Source organism: Lagenorhynchus albirostris, chromosome 4, assembly GCF_949774975.1.
Source record: "Lagenorhynchus albirostris chromosome 4, mLagAlb1.1, whole genome shotgun sequence".
NCBI classification, from domain to species: Eukaryota; Metazoa; Chordata; class Mammalia; order Artiodactyla; family Delphinidae; genus Lagenorhynchus; species Lagenorhynchus albirostris.
The window spans coordinates 75,040,229-75,062,588 of record NC_083098.1 but is presented as its reverse complement, the minus strand read 5'-3'; the positions used below and the strand labels follow the sequence as shown (position 1 = coordinate 75,062,588).

At 35.5% G+C, this 22,360-nt stretch overlaps 1 protein-coding gene across 3 annotated transcripts in view; it reads right to left on the bottom strand.

Moving 5' to 3' along the window:
- CHIC2 (cysteine rich hydrophobic domain 2) overlaps positions 1–22,360 on the bottom strand; it is a 92,652-nt gene that overhangs the window by 24,591 nt on the left and 45,701 nt on the right. The window contains exon 6 of one of the 3 annotated variants that reach the window (XM_060148156.1): positions 17,236–17,277. The exons of 1 other annotated variant lie outside the window; for it this stretch is intronic. In XM_060148156.1, the coding sequence (XP_060004139.1) occupies positions 17,239–17,277 (39 nt within the window). In that variant the 3' untranslated portion in view covers positions 17,236–17,238. Of the gene's footprint in view, positions 1–17,235; positions 17,278–20,579; positions 21,989–22,360 lie in introns of those variants that run through there. One more of the 3 variants, XM_060148155.1, reaches the window with a different exon arrangement.

Here is a 22,360-nt window from a genome sequence, read left to right as displayed (position 1 = left end):
CACTTAGAAAAAGGAGTGTGGGAAGTTGGCGGGGGGGTGGCCCCTGTACCCTCCAAATTCACTCTTCAGAGCTGTGTATTATCTTTCAGGGTGCATCTCTTTGTAGAAAAGCCTTGGTATTGTGGGCTTCTTATTCCAATCAAAAGTGAGAATGTTTAAGGCCTTTCTGTGCCGTACTAATAAGCCCTCCTCCCTGAGCCTTCCCTCTTAGAGCTTGATTTACTCTCAGCAGAGCCATAAATGGCCTCTTCTTTGGTGTCTCTCCCAGAACCCAGTGGACACTGGATGTGGCACACAGCAGGAGCCCTAAAGGCAGTAGACTGATTGACAATGGCAGCATTAAGTGTCACAGGGGCTGGATTTGCTGGAATAAATGTAAAATAATGACCAGAGCTTGTCAAGTTAGCGTCACATAATAATACAACCGGTGTTGGAAGAGATGGCCAAAGCTCAGGCCATGGCCTAAACAGGTCCCATTCAGCTTTCACTATCCCAAGTTATTATTTAGCAAGTAGGACTGGGTCAGCAGTATCAGTAGTTAACTTCACTATTCTTGAACTAAAGTGATAAATAATAAATGACACTCAGGATTATTTTAAACCTGTGTTTTGAATATTCTAATTCATGGGCAAATATTAGAGAAAAGAAGGTAAAAAGGCTTATCTTCCATTGTTACTTAAAGGAATAAAAAAAATTTTGTTGTAATTAAAATCTCATGACTAATTGTTAAAATCTGTTTCTTTTTTTCTTTCTTTTCTGGGATGACCCATTCCCAACCTATTTGGTAAAAACTATTGCATTGCTTCGAACATATGGTAAAATTCAAAATCTTTTCAAAATCATTTGTTTACAGCTAACAATCAAGTGGGTAGATCAAAAGCAACTGACCAATTTTTAAAGTTTTCCTAATCTGTCTTGGTACCATATTTTTTTGTACCCTAACATTGTTGACTAGAACACTATCAACATCTACAGGTAAGGAAGCAGAGACCTAGTAAAAGTTAAACAGCAAAAGTGAACATGGTAACAGATTAGATTGAGACAACCCTAAATTCATGAACTGCTAGATTTTATTTTAGCTAATGAGCTGTTTCCTAAGATTAACTATCTAGGATACAGAAGAGTTTCCATATTTAAAAACAAATTTTGACTAAGGGAAAAGAGATGAGGTAAATAAGAGTAGTAATCAGACTCTTTTCCACCTTTAAATGCTTAGTAAAGTTTACTGGGCACACACACATCTTTAAAATGGGAAATACATTTAAATTAAGACTAAATTTCATTGTTTCACTCACTTGGAAAATTAAAAAAAAACAATTTGGAGAAATATAAACATTATTCTGTGTTTGGAAAAGAGAACTGCACCCTTGGGACTATCCTCTAACCTCTGCTTTAGACAAACACAAAAAGGATAGAAATGTTTATGCTGCTTTTCTGTGTTGTTCCTCATAGGATTGTCTATGTGTGGTCTAAAATCAGAGACTTAACATATTTTCAAAGTAGACTCAAGCCTTTGTCTCATCTCTCTTTACATCACATAATACTATGTTACCTTTTACCAGCTACATCAGGGAAGTATATATGTTTATTTAAATCAAGCCAAATACTCAAGTACGTGGGAGATTTCTATGACAGTGTCTCTATTTTTTGTTTTGGCCTATATTGATGATTTACTGATGAGCTTCTTTACTGATGTTTATTCAAAGATACTATCATCCTTCTTTTCATTCTGAAGGAGTTTGGAGACTATTATTTTTTAACAGTGTAGGTGAAAAGAGTGACGAACCTTCTCAAAGAAATGAGGTAATGAAACAGAGACACAGATGTAGAGAACAAACATATGGACACCAAGGGGGGAAAGCAGGGGGTGGGATGAACTGGGAGATTGGGATTGACATATATACACTAATACGTATAAAATGGATAACTAATAAGAACCTGCTGTATAGCACAGGGAACTTTAAAAAAGCAAAGCAAAACAAAACAAAACCAAAAAACTCCTGGGGATTAAGGTGTGAATATCTTTAAGGACCATTCTGCCTATCACAGGTTCTGACCTTAGGTTCTCAGGCAAAGCGGGGATGCAGACCCAGTTCCAGGTTAAAAAAAAAAAAGAAAGAAAAAGAAATGAGGTAATGAAGCCGTGAACACACAAAGCCATAGGAGAAATAAGGCGCGTTTTCCTAGGGTCAAAGTTGTGGGGGTGAAATTTAGTTTGATATTAAAACAAACATGGTTATATATTTATGTATTCAACAAATTTATTGGGTACTTATCATGTGACAGGCAATGTTCTTAGTGCTGGGAATATAGTGGCAAGGGCCCCAATTTGTGGGGCTGGTACCCTAATAGAAGACATACCAAATGACAAAACTATGAATAAGATCAACGCAGACAGTGAAAAGCACAGTCAAGAGAATACAGTAGGATACTGACTGGGTAGAGGTGCTAATTCAGACTGGATGGTTGGGAAAGGTTTCACTGATGAATGGACACTTGTGCTGAGATCTGAATGACAGGAGTTAGTCATTCCAGGCAGAGGCAACACTGAACCAAAGACCCCAAAGGAGGACTGCACTTTGTCCTTTTGAGTAAGACCGTTCAGCAGTGGGATTGCAGTGGGTGAGACTGGGTGCTGGGTGGTAGGATATGTCAAAAGGTAGACAAGAGCCAGATTAGGAAGGAAGCTAAATAATAGCTAAGAGTGTATCATAGGGCTTCCCTGGTGGCACAGTGGTTGAGAGTCCGCCTGCCGATGCAGGGGACACGGGTTCGTGCCCCGGTCCAGGAAGATTCCACATGCCACGGAGCGGCTGGGCCCGTGAGCCATGGCCGCTGAGCCTGCATGTCCGGAGCCCGGGAGAGGCCACAGGAGTGAGAGGCCCACGTATCGCCAAAAAAAAAAAAAAAAAAAAAAAAGTGTATCATAATAATTCAGATAAGAACTGACAGAAGATAATGGAAGCTTAGACACAAGTGAAAGCAATGGATACAGAGAGAAATGTACTGAGGATGTATTCTTAAGGTAGAGTATGGAGAGTATGGGAAATGGAGGGAAAAGGACAATGGCTGGGTTCTTGTCTTGAATACCTGAGTGAAAGGAGGGGCCATATACTGAGGTTAGGAAGAATGAAAAAAGAAGTTTTCACAGGGAGAAAACCAAGAAAACCAAGAAGTGTGAAATGCCCATTTGTCATTCAAGGAGAGAAGTGTAAAGTCGGCATCTAGATATCTAAATTTATAGCTCAGTGGAAAGGTCAGAGCTGGCAACATAAATTTGCATACAGATAGTATCTAAAGCATGGGATTAGATGAGACTGGGTAGAAAAAGAGAAGAGCTAAAGTTAAGTCCTGGACCTGAGCCCTGGATCACGCCAACATTTAAAGGTGAAGAGGAGGAGCTGAAGCCAATGGATGGAACAAAGAGCAAAAACCTGGGGGAGCATGCTGTCAGGGAAGACAAGAGGAGGGGGCCTATGAAGAGGATGCAGTGGTCAACTGAGTACATGCTTTTTTTTCTTTGCGGCACGCGGGCCTCTCACTGTTGTGGCCTCTCCCGTTGCGGAGCACAGGCTCCGGACGCGCAGGCTCAGCGTCCATGGCTCACGGGCGTAGCCGCTCCGCGGCATGTGGGATCCTCCCGGACCGGGGCACGAACCCGTGTCCCCTGCATCGGCAGGCGGACTCTCAACCACTGCGCCACCAGGGAAGCCCTGAGTAAATGCTTTTACATAGAGTAGTGACTACTGATTTGGCAAAGTGGAAGTGTGTGGTAATCTTGACAAGAGCAGCTTCAGGGGAGTGGGTAACCAAAACCTAGTAAGGGTCAGTAGAGGTAAGCTGAAACATGAGGGAACTTTTGAGAAGCTTTCTGTGAGGTGTGAGAGACACGGCAGAAGGAAATATGAGGTCCAGGGAGGGTATTATTTTGTTTAAAGATAGGAGGTAAAAGAGAATGTTCGTATGCTGATGGAAAGATTCAGTAGTAAGAGAAGGTTGGTGTTGAACATTTGAAGTGGGAAGTGAAGGTATGACAAAGTAATTTTGGAGAGTAAGAGAACAAACATATATGTGAAGTATGGTAAGATATTTGGGTGGTGACTATTTGACATTTGTGATAATGAACTGAAAATGAAATTAGCACTGGTGGTAGGTTTTTCTCCAGCCCCATTCAGCTGTTAGGTGCAAGCACAGAGTAGGGGGATAGCTGTGTTTAAAACAAGTTGAGACTCCCAGCTGACTGTGACAGAGGGAGAGGAGCTGAAGGAGTTGATGTAATTACAAAGCAGCAATCGCTAATGATAGGCTTTGATAAATTCAATTCCCAGTGCAATACAAGATGAGTGTTTATTAAATGTTTGATGTATGACACAGGTCTGGAATCAAGCTTTATTTATCACTTTCTAGAAGAACAAGTTACTTATCTTCAGCTTAAGTTTCCTTTGCAGAATAGACATACTAACTTTTATGTCCAGAATTTCCTTATAACTTTTGCAACGTGCCTAAAATAGGACCTGGCATTGAGTAACCACTCAATAGATTCTAGTTTCAGTTCTGCTTCCCAAACACAATTTCTTTTCTCCTCCTCCTTCAGTTATTCAACAACCATTTCTTCAACACTTACTATGTGCCAGGCATTGCACTTAGTGCTAGAGATAAGACAACAAGACTAACAGGTTTCATGGTATATAATGGAACACAGATATTATACAAATAACTACACTTTGTAAATAAAGTTCAGCCATGAGAAACACTATAAAGGTTAGCCAGTGTTATATTTACATAAAATGGAGATGTTGGAATGGTTATATTTTTTAATTTTTAAACCTTTATAAAAATGTTCAGAGGGCTTCCCTGGTGGAGCAGTGGTTGAGAGTCCGCCTGCCGATGCAGGGGATGCGGGTTCGTGCCCCAGTCCGGGAAGATCCCACATGCCGCAGAGCGGCTGGGCCCGTGAGCCATGGCCGCTGAGCCTGCTCGTCCGGAGCCTGTGCTCCGCAACGGGAGAGGCCACAGCAGTGAGAGGTCCGTGTACCACAAAAAAAAAAAAAAAAAAAAAAAAAGTTCAGAGAATCTGTTGTTAGAAGTTTAACATTCTGGGGACTTCCCTGGTGGTGCCGTAGTTAAGAATCTACCTGCCAATGCAGGGGACACAGGTTCGATCCCTGGTCTGGGAAGACCCCACATGCCACGAAGCAACGAAGTCCATGCACCACAACTACTGAGCCTGCACTCTAGAGCCCGTGAGCTACAACTACTGAGCCCGCGTGCCACAACTACTGAAGCCCACGCGCCTAGAGCCCGTGCTCCGCAACAAGAGAAGCCACCACAATGAGAAGCCTGCAAACCACATTCTTAGAGTCGCCCCTCTCGCCGCAACTAGAGAAAGCCCGTGCACAGAAACGAAGACCCAACGCAGCCCAAAATAAATTAATTTTTAAAAAAAGTTTAACATTCTGATCTATACTTTTTGAGTATGAAAAATACTAACTCAAAGTAAAAATCTAAAACATAAGAAAAGTCTACTCACATAGAAAAGGAGCAGGCCAATAGGGTAGGTCGAAAATAGACCAAACTAAACTAGGGTCCACTAAATGCTTCAGAGTAACATAAAGGAGTGACTTACTGGGTCAGAATGCATTTGAGAGTTGGGTTCAATATTACAATTCCTTAGGAAATAGTTTTTAAGCTTTAAATTTATGATAGGCATTATGCTGAGTGATGAGAAGAGGAAAGCAGCCCCCTGGCATCTGGGAACTGGCTTGTTACTGTCAGCTAGGTCTTGGTATTCTCTTGTTGAACATAAATTTAATCTCACAGAACATCAATATCAGGCAAGGTCACTCTGTGACCCTGATGAAATAAGACAAACAGGCAAGACCTCTTCATAATTTTGTCTAAGCACAGATAGAAAGCCAAGTCACAGTGCAAAGCACAAAATACCAAATATCCCCCCTTCCACCTAAAACTAGGTGACTGCTGCTTCTTTACCAATTACAGCTTTAACTTCCTTTCATTCTTCCCACCATCTAAACAAGATGCATTAAGATACCCAATCATAAAATGATCCCACTTCCTGAGAGGATGCAATCCAGACCAAACTCTTGCTTCCTTGAACTCTTCCAAATCACCAAACACGAGCCCAAATCTTATAAGGTCTTTTCAGCACCCTCTGATTGTAACAGCTCCACCGATACACCGCCGTGTGTGCTCTAGTTTCAACAATTAACCCAATTTTGTTCAACTCCTCATGTGTTCCTGGTAATCTTAGGTTGGGAGGCATTGTCAATAGAATATATGCATTACATTATTTAATCCTCACAGCCATTTCTTCAAACAGGTGCTATTATAAGTCTATTTTACAAATGAGAAAACAGAGGCACAAAACTGTTGAGTAATATTTCCAAGGTCAAATAGCCAGAAAGTGGCAGAGCCAGAATTACAGTCCAGGTTTGACTCCAGAGATTCCTTGATAATGTCCCAGGTAATTATCCAGAGTTGTCAGAAGGTTAGTCTTTCTGTTAAACAAAAGTCAATTCTGTTTTTCTACACCTTTATTCCTTCCATCTTACCTATTATTTGGTCTTATTGTTAAAATAGTGAGTTCTTCAATGAGAGATCTGATCAGGTCCAATCACCTTCTAAAAATCCTTCAATAGCTTCAGGTTAGAGTAAAAAATTTCAGCATGGTACACATGCCCTTTCTCCCTTTTCTGGCCTTATCTCTTGATGTTCTCCCATAATTCATTAACTTAAGAGATAATTACTACATACCAGATAGGCTTTCCCTATTTTCCAGTCATGCAGAACCCATTTTTTAATGCAACTTATTTATATCCCTCTCTGCCTTTGCACCTGTCCATTTTCAACTGATCCTTCAAAATCGTCATGACTATCTCCTGAAGACTTCATTGACCTTCTCACCCAATACAAAATTTATTGCTTCTTTGTAGTCCCACCGTACCACATAATTCCCTTGATTATTGGCACGTATTATACCACATTACATGTTTATTCCTCCAGCCTAAACTCTTCAGAAGTAGAGTGATATTATTTCCCTTGATAGCCTTTGTACTTGGCATAATGCCGGGAAACAGGCCAAGCTTAACAAATATTCTTTACACCCTTCCCTAATCAAACCAATTTAGAGTATGGCACTATTAAGGAGAACAAGTCAAATGTCTCCAATTTCATTAGTAACATATGTTTAGCTCTGTTATCTGGCACTAAAGAAATCTACATTAATGATTTAGTAATCTGCACATTACCCATGATGGTGGACAACTGGTATTCAGACTATTTTCCTAGATCTATTGTGGACTGGAAGATATTAACTGGATTATTTTTCTCACCCAGGAACAGAAGTTCAACAGGTCTTTAGGTTACGTTACAGCAGTGTCATCTCTTGGAACTAAACATATATTTTTTATAGAAGTTTTCATCTGCTATTCCAGGATTAGCAGTTAACATAATTTGGGAACATAGTGCAGAAATAAATCTCTTTGATAACTAAAAGGAAAATAAATACTAACAAAAATAAAACCAAAAAGACTCACCACAGAACAGTCACTTTGTGGAAGCCAACTGGAGAGAACAGAAACTAGCTACCACTCAGTGGAGAAAGGACAGCCTCTTCAATAAGTGGTGCTGGGAAAACTGGACAGGTACATGTAAAAGTATGAGATTAGATCACTCCCTAACACCATACACAAAAATAAGCTCAAAATGGATTAAAGATCTAAATGTAAGGCCAGAAACTATCAAACTCCTGGAGGAAAACATAGGCAGAACACTCTATGACATAAATCACAGCAAGATCCTTTTTGACCCACCTCCTAGAGAAATGGAAATAAAAACAAAAATAAACAAATGGGACCTAATGAAACTTCAAAGCTTTTGCACAGCAAAGGAAACCATAAACAAGACCAAAAGACAACCCTCAGAATGGGAGAAAATATTTGCAAATGAAGCCACTGACAAAGGATTAATCTCCAAAATTTATAAGCAGCTCATGCAGCTCAATAACAAAAAAACAAACAACCCAATCCAACAATGGACAGAAGACCTAAATAGACATTTCTCCAAAGAAGATATACAGACTGCCAACAAACACATTAAAGAATGCTCAACATCATTAATCATTAGAGAAATGCAAATCAAAACTACAATGAGATATCATCTCACACCAGTCAGAATGGCCATCATCAAAAAATCTAGAAACAATAAATGCTGGAAAAGGTGTGGAGATATGGGAACACTCTTGCACTGCTGCTGGGAATGTGAATTGGTACAGCCACTATGGAGAACAGTATGGAGGTTCCTTAAAAAACTACAAATAGAACTACCATATGACCCAGCAATCCCACTACTGGGCATATACCCTGAGAAAACCATAATTCAAAAAGAGTCATGTACCAAAATGTTCACTGCAGCTCTATTTACAATAGCCCGCAGATGGAAACAACCTAAGTGTCCAACATCAGATGAATGGATAAAGAAGATGTGGCACATATATACAATGGAATATTACTCAGCCATAAAAAGAAATGAAATTGAGCTATTTGTAATGAGGTGGATGTACCTAGAGTCTGTCATATAGAGTGAAGTATGTCAGAAAGAGAAAGACAAATACCGTATGCTAACACATATATATGGAATTTAAGAAAAAAATATGTCATGAAGAACCTAGGGGTAAGACAGGAATAAAGACACAGACCTACTAGGGAATGGACTTGAGGATATGGGGAGGGGGAAGGGTAAGCTGTGACAAAGTAAGAGAGTGGCATGGACATATATACACTACCAAACGTAAAATAGATAGCTAGTGGGAAGCAGCCGCATAGCACAGGGAGATCATCTCGGTGCTTTGTGACCACCTAGAGGGGTGGGATAGGGAGGGTGGGAGGGAGGGAGACGCAAGAGGGAAGAGATATGGGAACATATGTATATGTATAACTGAATCATTTCGTTATAAAGCAGAAAGTAACACCCCATTGTAAAGCAATTATACTCCAATAAAGATGTAAAAAAAAAAAAGAAACTAGCTACCACTGTCTTTTGTACCTTCTGAATTTTGAATTGATGCAAAAAAACTGATAGAAGTATTCTTTAAAGCTAAAGTTGTAATTGTTGAAAGTAATGAAAATAAAGTCATATAGCTAGTATGAAATAATTAAGAGGCAAGTTATTTATCTACTTAAATGTGATGGACAATCCTATGAAGAAAAGTGTGTATTAACAGGGCAGCTTATAAACACAGATTTTAGAAGTTGAGCTGGATTCCTTTTTATTGAAGGGAAAAGGATTACCATCATCTATTTTTAAATTGTGAAGAATAAAATTGGGGTCAAAACATGCTTAAAGTGGCACTAAAATGACAATAAATTTAAAAAATTTGTTTTCCCCTTTTGTTTTTAAGAGATATCTTTGAAATGCCATTTTGTGAGTAAACAGATTTGCTATAATAGTAAATTCTATCTTGTTTGAAATATACTTGACATTCTCTTTATTTCTACAGTATTTGTTTTAAAAACTTATTACATCTAGAAGTTTCAAAAAGTTCAAAGTCTTAAACACTCTCTTGTGAAGAAAGCAAAAATAATCTTTTTGTAAAAAATAAAAACATAAAAATAAAACTCAAATTTTGAAATCTAAGCATTATTTCAAGGCAGAACTACCACTGACTTTCTATCTCTGGCCAATACTTTGAATTATTTAAAAGCAAACATCATTTTTCTTTTATTCCTTTTGTTTTAAGCTATTTAAATATTACCCCAAAAGCATACTTAAATTTTAACATACTGTTTAAGAATCTAGGTTTCAACATTGCTAACTCCTGTACTTCATCTTATTTAATTAAAAACATTCTCCAGTTGATTGTGAATGGTTTAATAAATTTCATTTGTGATCTTGATATAAATTCATTTCAAGAATGCAATTTTGATGAGTAAATCAGGGTAGTTCAATGGGGAAACAAAGGAGATAACCAAGAAATTGTTCATAGTTACACTTTCATGTTTGAAAATGTGGCATTTAAAAATAATAGCACATTTGCAGCATAGTTATAGGGACTCCATACTGCTAGAAGAAGTGTAAGAAAGGTAACTGTCAAGAGTTCAGTAATCCTGCAATATCAATATTCTTCACTAATGGCTGGTTCCTTGAGAACTCCAAAACTATGTAAGTTTCTGAGAGTGCTCCAAACATTCAATAAATGAAAAAACACATTCATAAAAGTAGTAAACATTTTGTGATTTTTAAAGTATATTTTACAATTTTCCTTTATCAAAAATATATCTAAAGCTAATTTTGTTTTTAAGCTGCTAAAAATTTCAAACTGCACGAGAACACGTTCTTAAATGAGAGATTCTGGTCGAAGGGTTTTCAGTCATTAAAAAATTTTAGACATTGTAACTTCCTGCAGTTGAACAGCTAACACTTTAAATTCATGATACACTACTTTACTCTCAGAAAATAATTTTCTTCAATCATGGCCTAAAGCCATAATGTCATTATTATTGATGCCAATAACTAAAAATAGGCCTTTCCTGTCGTTTTTTCAGGCACCTGCTTGTCAATTACTCTCAACTGGCAGCCTGCTGGACAGACAGCTCCCTTGAGCACAGTTCTTAGTTCCAACATTTCAATTCATTACATAGTTAGCCACCATTTCCTCTGTAACCCTTTCAGATTCTTTGTAATTTCCCACTTTCCCGAAGCATAAATTTCCCAAAAACATATTTGAAAGAATGGCAACTGGAGTTGAACTCTATCCTATCTAGTGAAAGTTCATCATCAAATATTACGTTTTCATATTGTCATTCACTATCAAGAGAGTTGATTTCTATTCATGTGGATGCAGAACTAGAATGGCAAGTCTGTGGAGAACTGGTTTACTACATAGCTGAGCAATGATGCTCAGAGTACCCTTCATTATCCCAAAGAAGCATTTATTACATAAGCGAACATTACACAGAGCTTACGTGCATAGATCCATAGATAACGTAAAGTACGGCTCACTGAAATTAATGTTACTACACATTACAGTTAGCTTACACTTTAAAATAAAAAGGGAAATTAATGGTAAGGAAACAATATAGTTAACATTACATTATTCACCATTTGCTTGGAAAATGCAATGAGAACACACATGCACACAAATCGGTATTTGTAGACCTGCCTTTGTAATTTAAAATGTTAATGAAATGTAAATTTTTTCTATGCAAAATGCATGAATGTTCACCTCTAGGCTGCATTGTGTCCAACCTTGCTGGAGTCCTTTTTGAATTTTATTAGTACCAAAAGCCCGTCATTGTCCATTTCTCTTCTATCTCACCACCACCAAGGAAAATACTTCTGACAATCACAAATAGAACGGTGGCAGTAAAACATAAAATAATTTTAACTTAGAAAACAACACACCCCTTGCATTTTTTTGTAAGGAAATCAAGTTTTTGGGTTCCAAGCTATTCATCATGAAGAGAATGTGCTTAATCTGATGTGAAGTTGGCTACCCAGCAGTCTAGTCAGGCTGTAGAATGTTTAACTCAGGGTCTGGTAGGCTGCCAGCCAGCCATTCTAAATGTTTTCACACGGACCAGCGATAAATAATTAAATGTTTAAGTCACAGTTCTCAGGTTGGACAGTAGATAGAGCTAGAATTTCACCACTTAGCGAGATAAGCAATTTTGGGTTGTTTCTCTTCAACAATTTGCCTTTAGGTGCTCTAGGCATAGGTGATAGTCTTTCAGTTGCAAAGAATCAATCTTGGTAACACTTTCTGGATTTCAAATGACAGCTTTTAGGATTTTTAAAAAATTGCTAAGTTTGCAAAAAGGAAGATTCTATTTATAGTATTTAATGCAGGAAAGACTCCCCCCCACACACACACACACATAAGCTCTGTCACTAACAATCTGTGAGCACAGATAAATGACAAACTCCTTAGGTCATTATAAGGTTAGAATGGGGAAGAACGATGTCATCATAATTGAGAAAAATCTTTCAAAATATACATATTCTACTTTCCTCCCAATTCTAATGGGGTGGTAGGGGGTGGGACAGTACAGACAAGTGTATTTGAAAAAAACAAAACAAAAAAACTCCCCAGTTGATTCCAAGGCACATCCCCATTGGGTACCACTGGGGTTTCTTCCAGCTCTGAGATTCTATCTTTCTAAAAATGTATGTGGTCTCTATAACTAAAGAGCAAGGCCCTGTGCTGACAGAATTGGAAAAGAAGATAGTGCTTTCCTACACACATACTTTCTGCAAGGCTCTCCTAGTGCAGATTAATTGTCGATGGGTTTGATAGTATTTAAACACTCACCATGTATTTATAGATCTAACTCATCTTTGCTCTAAACAGTAGATATAAGAAATATTGGTCAATCTGGGCAGAATGGTTGACTTCTTACACTTACATTCTTTTACAAAAATACCTTCCAGCAGGTATAGAATGTTATAAACAGAAAACTATGAAGAGCTGGTTTTTCAGAGTTCATAAATCTTAGAATGCCTCTGGTAAACTTTACCTATCTTTGCAAAATAGCTTCATTAGTTTTTGTTACATGTTTGATGCTCAGAGTAAAACTATACTGCTTATGCTTTATGTACACAAACAGGTTTGCCCACCTCGTCAGGTCAGTCTTTCCAAGCATAAGCTTGAAGTAATTTAAGTCAGTTTCAATAGATTAAATTCCAATTTGGAAAAAAAAAAAGTTCTCAATATATAGTACAGAAATATTTGTGTTACTTGTCTCATTACCTTTTACCTATAATACAATTCTTAAATTTAAGATTATACCATGGAAGAATGGTATCATTAATATAGAAATTGACAAATACAGCCAAAAATACCAGGTTGAAAATATAAATTCATCCCTATATTTTTCAACCTTAGTCTTTAAGCTGTAGTTAATTTTAAAAGCTTTAAAAAAGTTACAGGGAAAAAAACCCCAGAAGTACAGTACATGAAGATTTGGGGATAGATGACAAAAACTCCTACCACATTTAGTCTGAAAACTGGGATTTTAACCATGAAGCACAGTAGCTGACAAGTATCTTTTGGAGAAAAAAACCTACTGAGGAGACACTATAAATATAGAAATTAAAGATTTCCTTTTCAGATGTTTTTATAAATTTCTTATTTCCCACTGGTAGCAGAATGCCTCTGCAATTTATGCTTTTTGACCAGATCATACTACATTAAAGGACTGATAATTTAGACTTTTATTTTGCTGAAGTAATTAATAAATTATTTTGACAGAAACAAGTCATTTTTCACCTCTAAATAATGCAGGCTTGTTCTTTTAACACTTGAGATGCTTTCCTTGTGATCAATTCTTAATTTCTTCAGACTTGTGTAGCAATTTTTTTCATAGTTTCGAATATACTGACATTTCTAATTTAAAATGTCTAAAAATTCTTCAGGTTATATCCGTGCAGTATTTGTGCTTTGAATTAAAAGACCAACAGAACAAAACCATATGGGTTAACACCAGAATGAACAATGTAAACCACTAAAAGGTATGACTGTGCCACAAAGGTATTCTTTGGCACCTTCAGATACTACACTGTAAGTAAATCACTGAGTCAAGACATGTCAAGTTGGATTCTCCTTCCATTCACAGCAGAACATTTGAGTTTTTTAAGAAGATGGTCTTTGGAGTCTAGAATATGATACAAAGTAAGAAGCATATAATTAAAACCTTAAATTTAATCTAGTTAACATCCTTCTCACCTAGAGACATACCAACAATACTTGAATATGCTGGTCCTCACAATCATCGATAAGGCTTCCTTTAAAGGATAACTTAAGGTCATAATGTATAGGAAGTCTAGCCTCAGTCATGCTCTAGGAAGGACTCAAAGAGAGATTTGGGGGTGAGACAGAATAATCTCTTTGCCACCTCAGAAGAGTTTCTCACTTTTTAAATGGCCCTATATTAGTCAATGAGGTAATCTATGGTATGCCAGCTTGGGCTCCAAAAAGTGGGTGGTCTTTGCAGAGGGAGGTGCTCACTCACTCTACCTATGGCCGGAGCCAGTTCCTGCAGCTGGACCAAAGGCAGCCCACAGACTACACTCAGCACATTTCTTCATTTCTCACTTGAGTGCCCTTCTTTAGTTCCCTTTCAACTGCCCACTTTATATCGGCTTCATTACACCACCGCTCCATTTGTAATGTAAATTGGGAAACTCGGGGAAGTTTTTCTTTTGGCCTTGTCTATGGAAGAATACGGAGAGGTATTCAAAACGTATTAACACAAATCAATGGCACCAATAAAAGCAAAATCTCCTTAGCAACATAATCTTGATTGCAAAAGGAGAACTGAGAGCATTTAGCAGAACAGTGGCCCACATGGAATACGCATTTGTCTGGAAGAATCCAGCACAAAGCCTAAAAGAGAGATTTTGAAAAAATCCAAAATTAACTCACAGGGAACAGTTACTCTTTTTTTCAAAAGTACACAATTGGCTACATTAAATCTATCATGTGCTTTTGGCTCAGCAACATTGTATCACACCACTTTGCAAACTGAAATTACAACACCATGCATGCTTCACATGAGTTACAGGGTGTTTTTTGTTTGTTTTGTTTTTTGGACTTTTTTTTTTCCTTCGTTGATTTCTTTAGTAAAGCAAACAAAAAAGTCTCAAGAAATATTCATCTCACACACAATGTAAAGAAAACTGAATGGCTATCTAACAATATCTAAGACTGTAGGTACAAAAGGTTGGGCTATCTTTTGGGCTTTCTGTGATGGATTCTAAGATAGTAACTAATGCAAGCAGTAATGGCATTTTTGCTTAGGTCTCCACCTGTGAAAAGGGAAACTTAATATGCTTCTGAGAACCCTTGCATTTTTCTTGTCAGGATGAAAAGAAAAATAAGTAAAGGAATAAAACTCAGAAAATAAGAAATTAATTCTTTTAAAACTACAATATTGAGATGATTCAAGGAAACAAAAATATTATCCACAAACACAAAATTTCCCTTAGTTTTTAAATGTTTCAAATAGACTCAATTGTCATTTTGCATTTTAACTCTAACAATCCAGGTGATGGAGTTTTAAAAGCATCTCTATTGCCTACTGCAGAAATGTCTTAGTGTTAAAAGCATCTCTACTGCCTACTGCAGAAATGTCTTAGTGTTAAAAGCATCTCTACTGCCTACTGCAGAAATGTCTTAGTGAATTTCTTAGTTATAATGTCTTAGTTATAATTACTTTATCTTAGAATTGTGTGTGTATATATGCACACACATACACTTTTTTCCATATATATGGAACTGTTTTTTTTAAAGGTTTGCACTGGAACCTGGGTCAATCAAGTAACATGAAAAAAATAAAAGTCTGTACGACAAATAGTCATTTGATACAATGCAACAGATAAACTTTAGCTAAATGCTAAATGTGTACATTTACAGGAATAGTGATTAGAATTATCTGCCTCCCCCTAAAAACTGAAAAACCAATGCTAAACCTTAATAGCGGTATTGGCTTTAAAAATTTAGGGACAACTTAAATAAGATCTTTGGAGGAAAAAAAAGGTAATATGTAAAGTTGTATTTTTTCCTCTTCTTTGTTCCAACTCTAAAGCAAGTTCATGAACACAATATAAAATTTTCTTTAATAAGTTTATTGCTCATAGTTCCTAAACTCATATTCATAATGTTAAATATTTTATTCCCAGATATTTGTAAAGGTCATGTCTACAGAAGAAATATGTGTATGTATATTCATTCACATGGTCATTTCAACAGACATTATTAAGTTTGGTCAATTTCTTTTAAAGTGATTTGATCTCTAAATTCCAGACTCCCTTTTCCAACTTCACCTAAATTGGCTTAAAATTTTATTTGACATATTATAGTCTTTAGAGACCAAATACTGTGAATTAGCCCACATTTCAGTTTTGAGCATGTAATCATGTGTTGAAGTCATGTGTTACAACAGACTCACTTAAGAACAATAAAAACTCAACTAGGCAAAGCAAGCAAGCAAAGTAAAAGTTAAAAACAAAACAAAACAAAAAATCCTGTAGCTCAAATTAGGTCTCCATTTGTTTACTAGAAAAACCATGTCAGTGAAGGTTTAATTTTGCAAGACTAAATATACTGCAACCTACACTGGAACAAAAACTAAGCCACCTTAAATACAGATTTCCTCACAATTATAAAAGCCAACAAATTTTTATCTAACCATAAGAAAAATCTCATCTTAACAAAAACAGATGATATTCGTTTGACAATGGCTTTAATTTCTCAATAATGAAAGAAAAATATAATACACAGCTTTAAAATTCAACTGCGTATTTTACCAAAATTGTATTCATTTTATTTTAATGTTACTAGACTTAGCTGAATGTAATTAGAATTACCTGAAAGCATAATTAATAGGAACCTCTTGGGTCTGCATAACTGCTCACCCATCAAAAATTTCTGATGAATTATTGGTATTTTATTTGTAAACTATTCCATGCTCATCAAGGACATAGGAACAAATTCCTAAAATCCTTTATTTGGTACTTTTTTAAATTGTCACACTTAAATTATAAAAAATAAATAGAAGAATACTGTATTCAAGGTAGCCTCCTATCTTCTCAAAGGACATTATATAGCAGAGGAAAACTCTATCTAGAACAGTATTTTTCTTTTAAAAAATAATTTCCATTGTAATACATAAAGAAAGCTGTGTGCAGTTCTTGACCATTGCGTAACTTTCCCCTTTGTAAACCAAACTGTAGGATAACAATGCAGTTATTTCTCTCCAACAGTAGATTTCAGCATATTGCTTTCCAAATCATGTCTACCTTGCTTTCCGCTGCCAGTTTTACAATGCTTAACTCTTCTGAGAGGTCAAAATGTCACTAGCTCTAACAAATGTAAAAAGAAAGTGACTTTAAAGGGCTTCAATAACTTCAGTTAAAACAAACTCCTGTTTATGAAGACTTCATGGTAATGCAATGAGACTGTAGTAATTACCTAGTTAAACAAACTGCTATTGGAAAAAAGGAAGAGATGGTGGTCTTTTATTTAGTACAAAAGGTTTCTTGAGGAACTAGAATGTGCTTTTCTTCTAAAACATTTTAAATCGATATAGCATTTATATTGAGAAAAACTGGAACCAGTTTTACTAAATTAAGAACCAGTAGGAAAAATAATGAGAGAGAAAAATCTGCAGTTTGAGGGTACATCATGGTCCAGTAGAGGAGAGTAGCCAGAACACCAACCTGTTACTTATCTTCTCTTGAAGGCTGGTTGACATTATGGTTCTTTAAAAAAAAAAAAAAAAAGGAATAGATAGCTTATCTGCCAAAATTAAGTATTACCTGGTATAGTTAGTTCACTGAACTATTTCTGAGATAAAGAGCTAAGAAAGCAATATACTGTCTATTTTTCATGAGGAGAAGAAAGTCAATTCTCAAATTCAGAGCACCATGTTTATGAAGTAAATGTTAAAAAACAAACCAAAAGAAAGGCGTAATTTTACTTTAATATTGGAGGTGTAACTATATTTTAAAAGGTCTTATTAGAAACTTTTCTCAAATATTATACCTGACTTTTTAAACAAGCAAAGCATTACTATAAGTATATATAGGAAGTACTCACTCTCTTTCATTTTAAAAGCAAAATTTGATAATAACTCAAGTTTCTGCCGATATTGTAAATAAGTCAGAAAAGCTACTCAGTCATTACTATTAAACATCTAGCTACTTAACTTCTATATAGGACTTAATAATAGCAAAATAAATGATTAAAAAATATGAGGTAGTCATAGTATCCTCCTTTTGTGGAAATGAAAAGCAAAGATGCCAAGTAACTTGATGATCTTGCAGAACATCAGAAATCAATTCAAAATCAGAATCAGCAATCTGAATTTCCGTTTTCATTACTGTCTATTAAGGCTACAAACAACCTCTGTTGTTTCAATTTACCATGGGCAGGTGGCAGGGGTAGGGGGGCTATTGCTCCCTCGAACAGAAACAAGTACACAAAATTATGACTAATAATGTAAACAATATTTAAGTTTCTCCTAAATTACTATCTAAAAATCTTTGTAAAAGTACAGACAAGGTAACTCAAGATTTAAAGACAAATCTCCTTCAAATCTCAACTTATATAAAAGGTATGATCCTAAAAACAACATAAAGTTGGCTATTATATCCATGGAAAATTAAGAGTTTTATTTATTTTAAAAAGGGTATTTATTTAAACACAAATTATTATGGGATAACTAATATTTTGGTTTGGGATTGGTCTTGAGCCTATTCTTTCCACCTTAATACTAACATAAATCAACTTTCTTCAGAAATAGTGGTTTGAGAAGCCCCATATGCAACCATTCTATTACTCCTTTCCTGGAAAGTCCAGATTGATAGGGTCTATTGAAAAGGAAAACACCAGTTGTACCACTGCACCAATTGGAAATTTAAGTTAAAAAATTCCCTTTTAAAAATGCAAGTACCACTTTAGCAGAATTCAGTGTGTCAGCCATTCATCACTTAATGTGACTGACTCACTTTAACTGGCTTTCTAAACACCTAGCTAAGAGTGCCAAAAAATTAACATTCTTACTGGGAGCTTTGGGAGCATTCTTACTGGGAAGACAGAAAGGCAATTCTGAACTATGTCCACGCCTGGGTGAAGACTCTGGACATCAGGAGGGCAGCAAAAGGACCCACAGTACTTCAGTGGGATAGGAGAAGGAAACAGAGTCCAGGACGAGATGCTGGAATTCAGTCAAAGACAGTTTCAAACACAAGGTACTTATGATTTAGTACTACTGACCAAGAGCTGAGCCAAAGCAAATATTTACAGTGAAACATCAGGCAAGCAGCTAATGGTTATAACTGTGAAGCAAATACCATAAAAGTTGAAACAGTCTATATACAAAATATTAAACCAGTGTAGTTTGAACTCATGCAACTATGGATCCAACTGTACATGTTACTATTTAATATCATTTTTTATAACCAAGATTGATATGGAATGCTGTCAAGATTTTATATACGGTTAGCCTGTGTCTATTAACATAAAGAAGCAATCAGAAGCTCTCTACATACAACACTGAAAATACAACCATGGAGAAAGTTGTTACAAAACTAGTTCTCTAGTAAGAAAAGGATATCATTGTTTACTAGTATTCAAGCTTGAACACTTGTTGATTTCAGGCCAAAATTATATGTTTATATTTTAAATGGATGAAACCTAGTCATTAAAAAGTCTTAAAAAATCATCTGATGACCATTTGATATAGGTGAAGTTGTGAGAGAGGGGCATATATACCTTAAAAGCTAAATGTGTCACTTCAGTTTTACTGTAGTCATTAGGTTTTGGACTACATATTTTAACTTAGGTATATAAAAGTCATGTACTAAAATATAATAAAGTTTGCAAAGTACATTATTTGATAAAGGAATGTTTCCACAAAGGGATACTGGACTAATTGTAAAATGCCAGTAATATATGAACAAAGATCATAAGTAAAATCTAAACATTAGATTTTCTGCTAATACCTTTCCTTGGCCAGTTTTACAAGTACTATGGTTCATGTCTCACAAACTTTAAGTCAGAAAACAGACACTAAAGATCATCATTTAAAACACTTTCTTTGGACTAATGTTCATATAACACAGGCATCTCTGACATTCCTAATTTCCAGTAACATGGGCACTTAAATTCATGATTCAAGAAAAGGTAAACCAGAGGGCTTACACTGGGGGGTACTAATGAAAACCCAAGCGTGAAAATCTAACTCCTCAAAGCATCACTGGCTTATGGTAATGCCACATACTAAGCATTGACAGCTCTTTTCTATATATTCATTAGAAGCATGAGTGCCCATTTCTAGGGAATCCTTAAGCAACTGACATGTTGATACTTCTCAATAAAATTAGGAAAGTTTTTAAAAATCCTATACTTAACATTATCAAGTATGAAAACTATCTTACTGTTAACAATATTCTTATGGGAATATAATAATGTCAAAATTACAATTTATAGAAGAATAATAGGAGAAAAAATTATGCCTAAATAGGTATAGTTCTTCCTATAAAGCTGATTAATATGGTGCTTTACAAATTTACAAAATTTTAGATTTGGAAAACTGTGTTGCATAGTCTACACAGTCATCATATTTTTCTGTTCTTTCGGAATCCTGAGGCAGAATTAGCATTCTCCATACAATAATCTGTCACAGGGAAACCAAACAGGAATACTGAGTTTCCGAACAGCATTACCTTTTAATCTGCACTACTTTAAGGTGACAGGACACACCCAAGACACAAGGTAAATAAAGTGAGAAGTGTATGAAATCCTTTGTACTTTGAGCTTTTCATAGGAAAAGTGTTATATAAATTCAAGTTGGTATTTTGGGAGGCAAAGGAAACAAATAAATCTCAGACCAAAAAAAAAAAAAAAAAATCCTAGTTTTTAAGACAGTTCCTAATGTCCAATATAGGATATAAGATACTGGCATTCAACTATCCAAATTTACATAGAATAATAGTACTTTGGAGAAATATAAATAAATACTTCTTAAAAATACAGGTATATAAATTAATGAAACTGGTATTTAAAAGATTTAATACAAGGAAAAAAAGTATTATATAGTGGTACCAATTCTTAATACAAATTAAGCATAGTTTATATAATTTCAAAAGTTATTCACATTATTGCTCGATACCACAGTTGTACGGAACAAGTTCTTGACACACACAAAATTTGTATAATTTCAGGTTTATAAAAACAAAAATTTATACATAGGCCATTTAGAAATTTAGAAAGTTTTAAAATGCATGGAGATATGTACAACCAAAAGGAGAAAAAAATGTATGTCTGTACATATTTGAAAGAAACAAACTGATCTGACTCAAACTTGTATGTCACACTCCCAATCAAAAAAGTATACATAACTGGACTGAAAGCAAACTAGTGGACTAAAACGGTACTAAATATGCCCTTCATTTCTTAGTAATAATCTGTTTTAAATATTAATGGGGTATTAAACACCAGCTTACTTTAATTCTACAACTTTTGCTTTCTTTCAAAAACTTTTCAGAAACACATATCCATTCTACAACTGTGTTAGACTGGGACAAATATTTTCCTTAGAAATTTTTTAAAGGAGTATTTCTATACTTTTGTATACAAGATTTGATAAACAATAAAAAATAACCCAAATAAGGCCATTATTAATATCATCTTGATCAAAAATATACAGATTGTAATGCTACTATATTTTGTGATCCTGAGCTCTAGTAACCATTAGATGCATGCATACCATTCAGGGATTTGTCTATTCTAATGAAAATAATTTAATCCTGCCTTACTACTTTTGAAGACAGAAATACCTTCAAAACTTTTTGATACGTCTTCACAATGTTTCAGATATTTCTGCTGTAAACAGAGCATTAGGAATTGTATGAGAAAATATGTTAGGGTTCAAAAAGCTATGAAAGAAAATTTACTATTTTAAAATAATGATAATAAATTTAAAAAGCAAGAAAATAATACAAAGAGGGTGCTTGCTAGAACAGATAAGTAGAGCCTTACAAAGGTCTTTTTCTATATTAAGGAATTAATAAATAAAGGACTGTGTGTACCTTGGTGGTAAAATAAAAAAGGCTGGCCACTTTTTATGCTAAGTTCAAATGTATTTTTTTGATAATACAAAAAAGTAATCCTTGAAAATCAGAATACATAACATAAAAGAGCACAATAACTTAAGTATTAAACATCTGTATGAAATAACTGTTGCAAAGTCTGACAAAAATGCACACTTAGAACATGCGGTTATTTAAAAAAACAAAAACGGAAAAAAACACCACACGATTCTGTAGAACCAATGTTATGTCACCACCAGGAGAGCACCAAGCAAGGCACCATTGGAAAGACAACATACTTGGAAAGTCTCTATAAATAAAGTAAATGCTAATCTGGTCGAAAAATCGGTGTCTTTGGTAAAAATTCTATGAGGATGACCTGTAGAAGGAGAAAAAAAAGTTTTAAAAAGATTAAAAAAAAATTTTATCTTAAAAAAAACTTCAGTTATATTCCATCACTTAAAATGATTTTGATAGTGCCTCTGACAGACAGAAGGAGAGTGCATGCATGAATGAATGAGAAAAGGAAGCTACCATTTACTGAGAACTAACTACATACCAAATGTTTCACACTATATGAATCTATTTAATCCCAACAATTTTCTGTGAGGCAAGTATTGTCATACTCATTTTATAGATGAGAAAACTGATGATCCGAGAAGTGTAACACCATGGATTGTGGAGTCAGTATTTGAACAAAGGACTGTCTTAACTCCAAAGCCTTGCCCTTTCTACTGCCCTATGGTGGCTG